At 49.2% G+C, this 14,182-nt stretch overlaps 1 protein-coding gene across 5 annotated transcripts in view; it reads right to left on the bottom strand.

Annotated features, from left to right (window-relative positions):
- Positions 1-14,182, bottom strand: part of LOC124122194 (E3 ubiquitin-protein ligase HERC2-like) — a 150,968-nt gene that overhangs the window by 7,609 nt on the left and 129,177 nt on the right. For all 5 annotated transcript variants that reach the window (XM_048387867.1, XM_048387868.1, XM_048387869.1 and 2 more), the window contains 9 exons: positions 13,793-13,916; positions 12,614-12,743; positions 9,457-9,596; positions 7,844-7,939; positions 7,100-7,392; positions 6,364-6,447; positions 5,015-5,156; positions 4,030-4,224; positions 3,244-3,378 (listed from right to left, as the gene is read on the bottom strand). In XM_048387867.1, coding sequence (XP_048243824.1) covers positions 3,244-3,378; positions 4,030-4,224; positions 5,015-5,156; positions 6,364-6,447; positions 7,100-7,392; positions 7,844-7,939; positions 9,457-9,596; positions 12,614-12,743; positions 13,793-13,916 — 1,339 coding nt within the window. The remainder of the gene's footprint in view (positions 1-3,243; positions 3,379-4,029; positions 4,225-5,014; positions 5,157-6,363; positions 6,448-7,099; positions 7,393-7,843; positions 7,940-9,456; positions 9,597-12,613; positions 12,744-13,792; positions 13,917-14,182) is intronic.

Below are 14,182 nucleotides of genomic sequence, written 5' to 3'. Positions count from 1 at the left end.
ACACAGCAAGCAGGGGAGCCAGCAGGAGATGGAACATCACACAGCCAGCAGGGGAGCCAGCAGGAGATGGAACATCCCACAGCCAGCAGGGGAGCTAGCAGGAGATGGAACATCACACAGCCAGCAGGGGAGCTAGCAGGAGATGGAACATCACACAGCCAACAGGGGAGCCAGCAGGAGATGGAACATCACACAGCAAGCAGGGGAGCCAGCAGGAGATGGAACATCACACAGCCAGCAGGGGAGCTAGCAGGAGATGGAACATCACACAGCCAACAGGGGAGCCAGCAGGAGATGGAACATCACACAGCCAGCAGGGGAGCTAGCAGGAGATGGAACATCACACAGCCAGCAGGGGAGCCAGCAGGAGATGGAACATCCCACAGCCAGCAGGGGAGCTAGCAGGAGATGGAACATCACACAGCCAGCAGGGGAGCTAGCAGGAGATGGAACATCCCACAGCCAGCAGGGGAGCCAGCAGGGGAGCCAGTAGGAGATGGAACATCCCACAGCCAGCAGGGGAGCTAGCAGGTGATGGAACATCACACAGCCAGCAGGGGAGCCAGCAGGGGAGCCAGCAGGAGATGGAACATCACACAGCCAGCAGGGGAGCCAGCAGGGGAGCTAGCAGGAGATGGAACATCACACGGCCAACAGGGGAGCTAGCAGGAGATGGAACATCACACAGCCAGCAGGGGAGCCAGCAGGAGATGGAACATCCCACAGCCAGCAGGGGAGCTAGCAGGAGATGGAACATCACACAGCCAGCAGGGGAGCTAGCAGGAGATGGAACATCACACGGCCAGCAGGGGAGCCAGCAGGAGATGGAACATCACACAGCCAGCAGGGGAGCTAGCAGGAGATGGAACATCACACAGCCAGCAGGGGAGCCAGCAGGAGATGGAACATCCCACAGCCAGCAGGGGAGCTAGCAGGAGATGGAACATCACACAGCCAGCAGGGGAGCTAGCAGGAGATGGAACATCACACGGCCAGCAGGGGAGCCAGCAGGAGATGGAACATCACACAGCCAGCAGGGGAGCCAGTAGGAGATGGAACATCACACAGCCAGCAGGGGAGCTAGCAGGAGATGGAACATCACACAGCCAGCAGGGGAGCTAGCAGGAGATGGAACATCACACAGCCAACAGGGGAGCCAGCAGGAGATGGAACATCACACAGCAAGCAGGGGAGCCAGCAGGAGATGGAACATCACACAGCCAGCAGGGGAGCTAGCAGGAGATGGAACATCACACAGCCAACAGGGGAGCCAGCAGGAGATGGAACATCACACAGCCAGCAGGGGAGCTAGCAGGAGATGGAACATCACACAGCCAGCAGGGGAGCCAGCAGGAGATGGAACATCCCACAGCCAGCAGGGGAGCTAGCAGGAGATGGAACATCACACAGCCAGCAGGGGAGCTAGCAGGAGATGGAACATCCCACAGCCAGCAGGGGAGCCAGCAGGGGAGCCAGTAGGAGATGGAACATCCCACAGCCAGCAGGGGAGCTAGCAGGTGATGGAACATCACACAGCCAGCAGGGGAGCCAGCAGGGGAGCCAGCAGGAGATGGAACATCACACAGCCAGCAGGGGAGCCAGCAGGGGAGCTAGCAGGAGATGGAACATCACACGGCCAACAGGGGAGCTAGCAGGAGATGGAACATCACACAGCCAGCAGGGGAGCCAGCAGGAGATGGAACATCCCACAGCCAGCAGGGGAGCTAGCAGGAGATGGAACATCACACAGCCAGCAGGGGAGCTAGCAGGAGATGGAACATCACACGGCCAGCAGGGGAGCCAGCAGGAGATGGAACATCACACAGCCAGCAGGGGAGCCAGTAGGAGATGGAACATCACACAGCCAGCAGGGGAGCTAGCAGGAGATGGAACATCACACAGCCAGCAGGGGAGCTAGCAGGAGATGGAACATCACACAGCCAGCTGGGGAGCTAGCAGGAGATGGAACATCACACAGCCAGCAGGGGAGCTAGCAGGAGATGGAACATCACACAGCCAGCAGGGGAGCCAGTAGGAGATGGAACATCACACAGCCAGCAGGGGAGCTAGCAGGAGATGGAACATCACACAGCCAGCAGGGGAGCTAGCAGGAGATGGAACATCACACAGCCAGCAGGGGAGCCAGCAGCAGATGAAACTTGTTTGATAGGCATTACTTATGCAGGGGAGCCAGCAGGGGAGCCAGCAGGGGAGCCAGCAGGAGATGGAACATCACACAGCCAGCAGGGGAGCTAGCAGGAGATGGAACATCACACAGCCAGCAGGGGAGCTAGCAGGAGATGGAACATCACACAGCCAGCTGGGGAGCTAGCAGGAGATGGAACATCACACAGCCAGCAGGGGAGCTAGCAGGAGATGGAACATCACACAGCCAGCAGGGGAGCCAGTAGGAGATGGAACATCACACAGCCAGCAGGGGAGCTAGCAGGAGATGGAACATCACACAGCCAGCAGGGGAGCTAGCAGGAGATGGAACATCACACAGCCAACAGGGGAGCCAGCAGGGGAGCTAGAAGGAGATGGAACATCACACAGCCAGCTGGGGAGCTAGCAGGGGAGCTAGAAGGAGATGGAACATCACACGGCTCCATTGAACAATGTAAAACATGCACCAGTGCAACCTATTATTGAAAAGTGCAACCTAATCTTTTTGTCTTTTTGTACCAAGCGCATGTACAAAAAAATCACATTTGTGTCTGACTAACCCTTACTTTTCCACACAAGTTTTGAACATAGTGAATTTCTACATCAATAATCCCAGTGTTGTGAAATTTGTCATACTTTCTAGGGCTTGACGTCATCAAACTGTGGATATTATGGATATCAAACAAGATTATGTGCACATATTTCTATTATGTTTTACATCAATATGATAAATATATTAAGACTAGTTAATGCATCTATCACGTCTATGTTTCAACAAAGATTTATTGGACCAGGGAATGACCTGGTTCTGTCTGGTGCAACTTGCTTTTCCTGTCAGCATGCACCTGGTGCAAATTACCGGGTAAATCAAGTTCCTATATCTAGCCATGCATTATGTGTTAACTCACGCAACCAATGATTGATGGACTGTGATTCTGCACTGTGAATTACTGCATCACAGATCACTGGGTTCAAGTAGTTTAGTCATGACAAAGATTCCTAACACAGGACTACAAATCTTTTTCTGACCTCTCTCAGCCAAAACATGTGCAGCAAGATGGTAAGACCCTAGCTCACCTGGAACAAAGTCCTTGTCCACCTCTGTCAGGTCTGAGATGGTTAGCGGCAGGCCAGCCAGTTGTTTCCATGCAGGCTCAGCAATGTTGAGACTCAGGGGGCTGCCGCTCCGGATTGCAATGCCAATCAGGATTCCTGTAGTGGAGGAATAAAACCTTACCAGTCAGACAGATTCAGTCAGGTTCCGTCAACCAGAGGAAGAAACCATCCCTTCCCAACCCAGAGTGATACACAACTAAATGACGAGGCAGGGATCGAACCCCAGACGTTCCGCTCTCCGGGCGGACGCTCTACCACTAGACCACGGAGGCGGTCTACATCCCATTTACAGTTTGTGTCAAGATGTTTAAGTCTACTTGTCCTTGCATCTTTGCCAGTATATTCTATTTTGAAACCTATGGACTATTATCAGTTGGAAACATAATAACTTTTATCAGTTGGCTTATTGGGATTACTTTCTACCTTTGAAATCCTATGAAGTGGAAATTCAAAGCAGAGAAAGATAGAATCAAGCAGTTGGAATGACTGTGGTGAGGAGATAGGTTCGGACTTTTGTTGGATGGAACCATTTTTTTTTGTACAAGACATTTATCCAGGACACCCAACAAACAATGTCCAGGTAACGATGTCTATATTTTTTCAAGGTAGGAAAAAATAATTTTTAGTATCCCCCACCCCCCTCCCCATCCCTCCAATTATAAACGGTTGGTCCCTTAATAGTTACTGGTGAATAAGAGGGTATTTATCTACACTTTAGTTAAGTGAGGTACTCCGGTTCTGACTCACCGAGGAAGCGGAACATGTTCTGGTGCAGGGGCTGCTTCATGATGGGGTTGAGGAGGAAGCAGTCTCGGTTGGCTCCGGACTCATCCCGGCCGTTTGGTGTCATAATGAGGAGTGGTAGGGAGCCGTTCTGGAGCTCGTCACACATTTCGGCAATAGACTCGCTGTATCCACCTCCACAATCATCAACACTCTCACCTAGATCAGGGGCATACTTCATTGTTATCTGACTTCCACATATTACACAAAATTCAATTGTTAGCTTCTATATATGGCTCACTTGCACAAAGCAAACCAAGGGCTAATTGATTAATTAAGAGATGACAGTCTGTGTTTTCAATGTAGAGCTAGGCTACTAGTAGATTTAATCATGCTTAACTGAATATGGAACCGAGTGCACAACCAATAATTGTACATTAAGAAAGAAGCCCTTTTCAATAAATATTACCTTCTGCAGTTTCAAACAGAGGTGGTTATTGTGATTTGAAACCTCTGACTGTCCAAACAGAATTTAATATTTTCCAACTTCATGGTTGAATTTGGGTTTAGCAGGAACGTATTTCAGTCATGTCTTAGTTCATAGTTCTGAGACTGATCTACTACACAGATTCACAAATAGTGAGTGAGTGAGTTGGATTTAACGCCCCTTTTAACATTTTTCCAGTTATATCACGGCGTGTCAGCTTAATGTGGGAGGAAAGCCTGAAGTGATGCAGGTCTAAGACGTTTACCACTTCGGTGAAACCCACGAGCACGGGTATGGTGCTGACAAACCTAGAAACATAATCGGGGCGAACCAGGATTCGAACCCACAATCATAGGTTTCTGGCGTGCCCAAGGGACGCAACTCTGCACAGCGAATCGTGGCGCCTTAGACGGCTGGGCCACCCGTGCCCCCGGTTCACAAATAGAATGTTTGTGCAAGTGGACACAGTACGTCCAAAGTAAGACAAAAATGTAGGACAAACCCAATCCTCCCTCCGCTCACCTACAAACTTGACCTTCCACACTCTGTGAGGCAGCATGAGACTGTCCGGCCCAAACACAGCCATCTTGGCTCCCATCTGGCCAAACACAGACTTGGTGCCATCAGGACCAGCATAGCCGCCCTTGCTGCGAGACCGCTTCACCTGGGAAGAGCAACAACAATAAACTATAACCCAAATTCAAAAACATCAAAGCCCTAAGTTGTCACACTCCATCTCAAGAAAAGGTTAACTCTGTCACAAGGAAAGGAGAACTCTGTCACAAGTGAAGGTTAACTCCATCACAAGAAAAGGTTAACTCCGTCACAAGGAGAGGAGAACTGTCACAAGTGAAGGTTAACTCTGTCACAAGGAAAGGAGAACTCTGTCACAAGAAAAGGTTAACTCCGTCACAAGTGAAGGTTAACTCCGTCACAAGAAAAGGTTAACTCCGTCACAAGGAGAGGAGAACTCCATCACAAGAAAAGGTTAACTCCATCACAAGTGAAGGTTAACTCCGTCACAAGTGAAGGTTAACTCCGTCACAAGAAAAGGTTAACTCTGTCACAAGGAAAGGAGAACTCTGTCACAAGTGAAGGTTAACTCCATCACAAGAAAAGGTTAACTCCGTCACAAGGAGAGGAGAACTCCATCACAAGAAAAGGTTAACTCCGTCACAAGTGAAGGTTAACTCCGTCACAAGAAAAGGTTAACTCTGTCACAAGGAAAGGAGAACTCTGTCACAAGTGAAGGTTAACTCCATCACAAGAAAAGGTTAACTCCGTCACAAGGAGAGGAGAACTCCATCACAAGAAAAGGTTAACTCTGTCACAAGGAAAGGAGAACTCTGTCACAAGTGAAGGTTAACTCTGTCACAAGGAAAGAAGAACTCTGTCACAAGGAAAGGTTAACTTTTCTGCATTTGTTTGCTTCGTTTGTTTGTTGTTTAACGCAGCACTCAGCAATTATCCAGCTATATGACAGCAGTCTGTAAATAATCAAGCCTGGACCAGTCAATCCAGTGATTGACATCATGAGCATTGATCCATGCAATTGGGATACGATGACATGCATCAATCAAGTCAGCGAACCTGACCACCCGATCCCATTAGTTACCTCTGTTGGAAGAAAAGGTTAACAGTCCAAATTAAATGGAAGCCACAAATGTGCACTCACAAAGTCACAGATTTAGAATTGAACACAGAAATGATCCAACAAATATGTTTCCATATTCACCCATAGTATTCATACAGACAGACAACATGGACGCAGCATGTGCCAAATAACTTCTAACTTCTTATGACAAGGATGAAGTAGTGAGGACCCATTCTGACCCAGACTCCCTGCAGGGATGATGTGTGAGAACTCCCACCTGTATTCTGTTGAGCTCCACCACAGGGCCGTGTTGCTTGTCTCGCACCATGGTGGCCTGTACGACCTTGCGGAAAGAGGTCTCCTGGAAGACACACATCATATTACACACACATATATTTCAAATATATATACACCAAAGAATGTTCCGTCCACAAACAATGCTCAATCTCTCAACAAACTCCTTCAAGATATAGCTGGTACATATTGACCACAAGAAGGACAGAAGTGGGGAGGGTGTTTTGACCAGAGTTGTACACACAAGCACAACAATACAAACCATTCCTCTACATTCACTTCATCTGTTGTCACATTCACTGTTGTTTAACGCACTCAGCAATATTCCAACTATATGATGAGAGTCTGGACCAGACAAACCAGTGGTTGATATTATGAGCAACGTTCATCAATGCTGACCAACCAATCCATTAAGTTACCTTTTATAGCCAGCATGGGTCGCTGGGAATGAATTCGGAATCTGGAATCCACATGGAAACTCACACTTAGAACTAAGAGTGTCCAGATCTGCACTCGTTTAGACATTGGTCCATTGATCCATCTATCCATTCATCCATTTAACCATACATTTAACCACCCATTTAACCATAAATTCTTTCAACCGTCCATTTCACTCATTCATCCATCCCTTCAACCATCCTCCCATCCATTTCTTATCCATTTACACCATCCATCTCTCCTCCATTTGCCAGCACAACTCACTCCTGCAGGAAACTGACCTTGGCTGTGGACACGAGGACTCCTCGGAGGGCGTCCAGACCCGTAGCAGCATCCCCAATCTCCTCATCCCTTCCTCCATCCTGCATGTCAAACATGGGGATGGATGGACAGAAGAGGTCGGAGAAGTGGTGCAGAAGGACCAGCCTGTTGCGGAGCGTGGTGACCTCGAGGCCCATCAAGTGGTTGTACTCCATGGGAATGATGGTGGGCAGCTTCCCTGCACTCACAGGCTTGTGTGTGGACCAGGCCAGACTGTGGGCTGACCCGCACGCCACGCGGTTGATCTTCTTGCCTGCAACACAAGCTTAGAGTGTACTATGTTCTGCATGGTAAGATTATTTCTGCACTTAAACCCAAACAATCCATGTGTTTAATCCGATTGCTCTGATCCTGATTAAATTAGGTTAAAGAGGTAAGTCTGAAATCTATTTAAGGCACAGCGCTTCTATTTGGTAGCCATAGATGACTGATGATGATCATCACCATGAGTGAGTGAGTGAGTGAGTATGGTTTATGCCGTTTTTAGCAATATTCCAGCAATATCACGGCGGGGGACACCAGAAATGGGCTTCACACATTGTACCCATGTCGGGTCCTCGGTGTAGCTTTAACTACTAGACTACCTGACCGCTTAGGTTAAATATCGAGTCATTTAAATTGACAAATGCCACTTTATGTATGCTTTAAAAAAAGGATATTATGATCAACAGACTAATCAGTTTGTTATAACATCGTGAGGTCACCTTGCAGCGCCGCCACTAGCCTGGGTCTCTGTATGGCGTTTGTTGTACCGTCTCCCAGCTGTCCCTCATCGTTGTCTCCCCACGTGTACACCTCACCTGGAGATGGCAGATACACATTGACAAGTCTTCTTCAATATTAATTACATTAGTTCTATAACGAGATCTATCACAGACCAGAAAATACCACAGGTCCGAGTACTGCCATAGGGCTAAGTACTGCCACAGGTCTAAGTACTGCCACAGATCTGAGTACTGCCACAGATCTAAGTACTGCAACAGGTCTGAGTACTGCAACAGGTCAGAGTACTGACACAGGTCTAAGTACTGCCATAGGGCTAAGTACTGCAACAGGTCCGAGTACTGCAACAGGTCTGAGTACTGCCACAGGTCTAAGTACTGACACAGGTCTAAGTACTGCCACAGATCTAAGTACTGCAACAGGTCTGAGTACTGCCGCGGGTCTGAGTACTGCTACAGATCTGAGTACTGCCACAGATCTAAGTACTGCCACGGGTCTGAGTACTGCCACAGATCTGAGTACTGACACAGGTCTAAGTACTGCCACAGAACTGAGTACTGCCACAGATCTAAGTACTGCAACAGGTCTGAGTACTGCAACAGGTCAGAGTACTGACACAGGTCTAAGTACTGCCACAGAACTGAGTACTGCCACAGATCTAAGTACTGCAACAGGTCTGAGTACTGCCACAGGTCAGAGTACTGACACAGGTCTAAGTACTGCCACAGGTCTAAGTACTGCCACAGGTCTAAGTACTGCCACAGGTCTAAGTACTGCCACAGGTCTAAGTACTGCCACAGAACTGAGTACTGCCACAGGTCTAGGTACTGCCACAGGTCTAAGTACTGCCACAGGTCTAAGTATTGCCACAGGTCTAAGTACTGCCACAGGTCTGAGTACTGCCACAGGTGTAAGTACTGTCACAGATCTGAGTACTGCCACAGGTCTAAGTACTGCCACAGAACTGAGTACTGCCACAGATCTGAGTACTGCCACAGATTTGAGTACTGCCACAGATCTGAGTACTGCCACAGGGCTAAGTACTGCCACAGAACTGAGTACTGCCACAGGTCTAGGTACTAGCACAGGTCTAAGTACTGCCACAGGTCTAAGTACTGCCACAGGTCTGAGTACTGCCATAGATCTGAGTACTGCCACATGTGTAAGTATTGTCACAGATCTGAGTACTGCCACAGGTCTAAGTACTGCCACAGAACTGAGTACTGCCACAGATCTGAGTACTGCCACAGATTTGAGTACTGCCACAGATCTGAGTACTGCCACAGTGCTAAGTACTGCCACAGAACTGAGTACTGCCACAGGTCTAGGTACTAGCACAGGTCTAAGTACTGACACAGGTCTAAGTACTGCCACAGGTCTGAGTACTGCCATAGATCTGAGTACTGCCACATGTGTAAGTACTGTCACAGATCTGAGTACTTTCACAGATCTGAGTACTGCCACAGATCTGAGCCATTTCTGAGCGTATTGTATATATGATGTATGTATCTCAACACAGATAGGTATTTGCTGATCACACAGCATCCAAGAATCCTACAGTAACAGGTGAGTGATGTAGATCACAGCTTCCTACCAGCATCAGAGCAGGCCACACAATGCAGAGATCCACACGCCACGTCAATGATCTTCTTGCCCTGGAGTGCCGACACACGGCGAGGTCGGCGGACGTGATCGTCTGTACCGTGACCTAGTCGGTGGTAGTCTCCCTTGCCCCTGAAAGGCAATTTGGATACTTAAGTCAAAATGCAATTAAGGGAGGGATTACACAGAACAAAAGGGGGATCGTCAAAATTTGATACAGCTTTACAAGCTCTAAGACTAACCCCACCAGCCCACCCTAAACCCCAACCCACCCTAAGAAGTGACCAGTCCCTTATTTCTCTCAACCACTATCACAATGATATCTTGTCTTGTCATACCGAGCAATTGTTTGCCACTGTAGCTGTTCTCGTTTTTGTAGCCACTATAATGCATCCAGCACTTATCATGTATAGACAGCCCCTGACTTGGTGAGATCCACGGAGAACTGGGACCCACACTCACCATGTATAGACAGCCCCTGACTTGGTGAGGGCCACGGAGAACTGGGACCCACACTCACCATGTAGAGCCACAGAGAACTGAGACCCACACTCACCATGTATAGACAGCCCCTGACTTGGTGAGGGCCACGGAGAACTGGGACCCACACTCACCATGTAGAGCCACAGAGAACTGAGACCCACACTCACCATGTATAGACAGCCCCTGACTTGGTGAGATCCACGGAGAACTGAGACCCACACTCACCATGTATAGACAGCCCCTGACTTGGTGAGGGCCATGGAGAACTGGGACCCACACTCACCATGTAGAGCCACAGAGAACTGAGACCCACACTCACCATGTATAGACAGCCCCTGACTTGGTGAGGGCCACGGAGAACTGGGACCCACACTCACCATGTATAGACAGCCCCGGACTTGGTGAGGGCCACGGAGAACTGGGACCACACTCACCATGTATAGACAGCCCCTGACTTGGTGAGGGCCACGGAGAACTGGGACCCACACTCACCATGTATAGACAGCCCCGGACTTGGTGAGGGCCACGGAGAACTGGGACCCACACTCACCATGTATAGACAGCCCCTGACTTGGTGAGATCCACGGAGAACTGGGACCCACACTCACCATGTAGAGCCACAGAGAACTGAGACCCACACTCACCATGTATAGACAGCCCCTGACTTGGTGAGGGCCACGGAGAACTGGGACCCACACTCACCATGTAGAGCCACAGAGAACTGAGACCCACACTCACCATGTATAGACAGCCCCTGACTTGGTGAGGGCCACGGAGAACTGGGACCCACACTCACCATGTAGAGCCACAGAGAACTGAGACCCACACTCACCATGTATAGACAGCCCCTGACTTGGTGAGATCCACGGAGAACTGAGACCCACACTCACCATGTATAGACAGCCCCTGACTTGGTGAGGGCCATGGAGAACTGGGACCCACACTCACCATGTAGAGCCACAGAGAACTGGGACCCACACTCACCATGTATAGACAGCCCCGGACTTGGTGAGGGCCACGGAGAACTGGGACCCACACTCACCATGTATAGACAGCCCCTGACTTGGTGAGATCCACGGAGAACTGGGACCCACACTCACCATGTATAGACAGCCCCGGACTTGGTGAGGGCCACGGAGAACTGGGACCACACTCACCATGTATAGACAGCCCTGACTTGGTGAGATCCACGGAGAACTGGGACCCACACTCACCATGTATAGACAGCCCCTGACTTGGTGAGATCCACGGAGAACTGGGACCCACACTCACCATGTATAGACAGCCCCTGACTTGGTGAGGGCCATGGAGAACTGGGACCCACACTCACCATGTAGAGCCACAGAGAACTGAGACCCACACTCACCATGTATAGACAGCCCCTGACTTGGTGAGATCCACGGAGAACTGGGACCCACACTCACCATGTATAGACAGCCCCTGACTTGGTGAGGGCCATGGAGAACTGGGACCCACACTCACCATGTAGAGCCACAGAGAACTGAGACCCACACTCACCATGTATAGACAGCCCCTGACTTGGTGAGGGCCACGGAGAACTGGGACCCACACTCACCATGTATAGACAGCCCCTGACTTGGTGAGGGCCATGGAGAACTGGGACCCACACTCACCATGTAGAGCCACAGAGAACTGAGACCCACACTCACCATGTATAGACAGCCCCTGACTTGGTGAGGGCCACGGAGAACTGGGACCCACACTCACCATGTATAGACAGCCCCTGACTTGGTGAGGGCCATGGAGAACTGGGACCCACACTCACCATGTAGAGCCACAGAGAACTGAGACCCACACTCACCATGTATAGACAGCCCCTGACTTGGTGAGGGCCACGGAGAACTGGGACCCACACTCACCATGTATAGACAGCCCCTGACTTGGTGAGGGCCATGGAGAACTGGGACCCACACTCACCATGTATAGACAGCCCCTGACTTGGTGAGGGCCACGGAGAACTGGGACCACACTCACCATGTATAGACAGCCCCGGACTTGGTGAGGGCCACGGAGAACTGGGACCACACTCACCATGTATAGACAGCCCCTGACTTGGTGAGATCCACGGAGAACTGGGACCCACACTCACCATGTATAGACAGCCCCGGACTTGGTGAGGGCCACGGAGAACTGGGACCCACACTAACCATGTATAGACAGCCCCTGACTTGGTGAGGGCCATGGAGAACTGGGACCCACACTCACCATGTAGAGCCACAGAGAACTGAGACCCACACTCACCATGTATAGACAGCCCCTGACTTGGTGAGATCCACGGAGAACTGAGACCCACACTCACCATGTATAGACAGCCCCTGACTTGGTGAGGGCCACGGAGAACTGGGACCCACACTCACCATGTATAGACAGCCCCTGACTTGGTGAGGGCCACGGAGAACTGGGACCCACACTCACCATGTATAGACAGCCCCTGACTTGGTGAGGGCCACGGAGAACTGGGACCACACTCACCATGTATAGACAGCCCCTGACTTGGTGAGGGCCACGGAGAACTGGGACCCACACTCACCATGTATAGACAGCCCCTGACTTGGTGAGGGCCACGGAGAACTGGGACCACACTCACCATGTATAGACAGCCCCTGATTTGGTGAGGGCCACGGAGAACTGGGACCCACACTCACCATGTATAGACAGCCCCGGACTTGGTGAGGGCCACGGAGAACTGGGACCCACACTCCACCTTGATGACCCCCAGGCCCTGCAGAGACTCAATCTTCACCGGTACCTTGCAGCCGTCACTCCCTCCACGACCTGTCACACACACATCGTACATTAGCTTACTGCTGCACAATGGTTCTGAGTTACACCAAAAAAGTTCAAACACCTCTACCACTTCAAGAATGGCACAGGGCTCCAAATAATTATTGGAGCCATTGAGTATTTACTCACAAGTTATCATTCACATTGGGTATTGATAGTTTTCTTGGGGTATTCAATTTATACTGCTCAACTTTTCATAGAGATAATCAGTTACATCAGATATATCTAAATATATATTTGACATATGAGAATCAGTTTTGTGTATTAAGAAAAGAAAAAAAATATGCCTATCGAAAATAGAGTAGTATATATTTACTCTCTTTGGTCTAGTCTATTGGGTTTTGTTGAAAATGATTCTACTTCTATGCTGTTTCAGGAAACTTCTAAGAGCATGTGCTCTAGGGCTGCCCCGAGTGAGTCACGTGTCACCTCATGACCTCATAGCAGTGATACATGTTGCAATGTTTGTTTGTTTGTTGTTTAACGTGGCACTCAGCAATATTTCAGCTATATGACGTCGGTCTGTAAGTAATCAAGTCTTGACCAGTCAATCCAGTGATAGATATCATGAGCATCGAACTACGCATTCAATGCTGCATTCAGTCAGTAAGAAAAGATTTGTAAAGAGATACATGTGACCCGATAACCTGGGACCTTGCTCTTAATATTAAGCTTGATTATTACTGAATACAGCGTCAAAAGAAACAAAAAAACAAAAAACAAAAAAAACACACACATCTCAAAATAAAGATATAGTTATATTGGTCCAAGTAACTTCAAGTTCACAAGTCGAATATATTTCATTATGGATGTTAAAATTGGAACAGTTTATATCAATGTTAAGAATTGTTAAGCAATGTTTTCAGTAGCATTGTACAATTTTTTTATCAATTCATATATGTTTTTTCTTAACCCAACTGTGTAACTGAAGAGGCTTTCTTGTTAAGGAAAACCTATAACAATCTCTTGAGGAGCTTGTAATATGAATTGACTTCTATGAGTCTAAAGTTGAAGATCTGTCTACTGAGAGAATGTCGTACCAAGTTTGCCATAGTCTCCGTCTCCCCACGACCAGACACAGTCGTCCTCCGTGATGCATAGACTCTGAGCATCCCCGCTCCCACACGCCACATCAGTCACACGCGTCGTCTTCAGGGTTTCAACCTGAGGTCAACAAGCAACAGATGACCTATTAGGTGTCACAACACGAATATAAGTAGCACTAGGTTATTAAAGCTTCCTCTAGAAGTTAGTGAGTGAGTGAGTGAGTCCACCTCACATATCGGGTACCCATTCCCTGCTGTGTGAACAGAGGCACATTTGAACTAAGTCACCTGTCCAGGGTGACACCACACGTTTTGACACTTGTGTTTCGGGGTATGTACGTATTCATGTTTATTGAAAATGAAAATCAGCTGATTCATTTTAAA

Source organism: Haliotis rufescens, unplaced genomic scaffold, assembly GCF_023055435.1.
Source record: "Haliotis rufescens isolate VD_foot unplaced genomic scaffold, xgHalRufe1.0.p SCAF_7, whole genome shotgun sequence".
NCBI classification, from domain to species: domain Eukaryota; kingdom Metazoa; phylum Mollusca; class Gastropoda; order Lepetellida; family Haliotidae; genus Haliotis; species Haliotis rufescens.
This window is presented reverse-complemented; position numbering and strand designations above follow the sequence as displayed.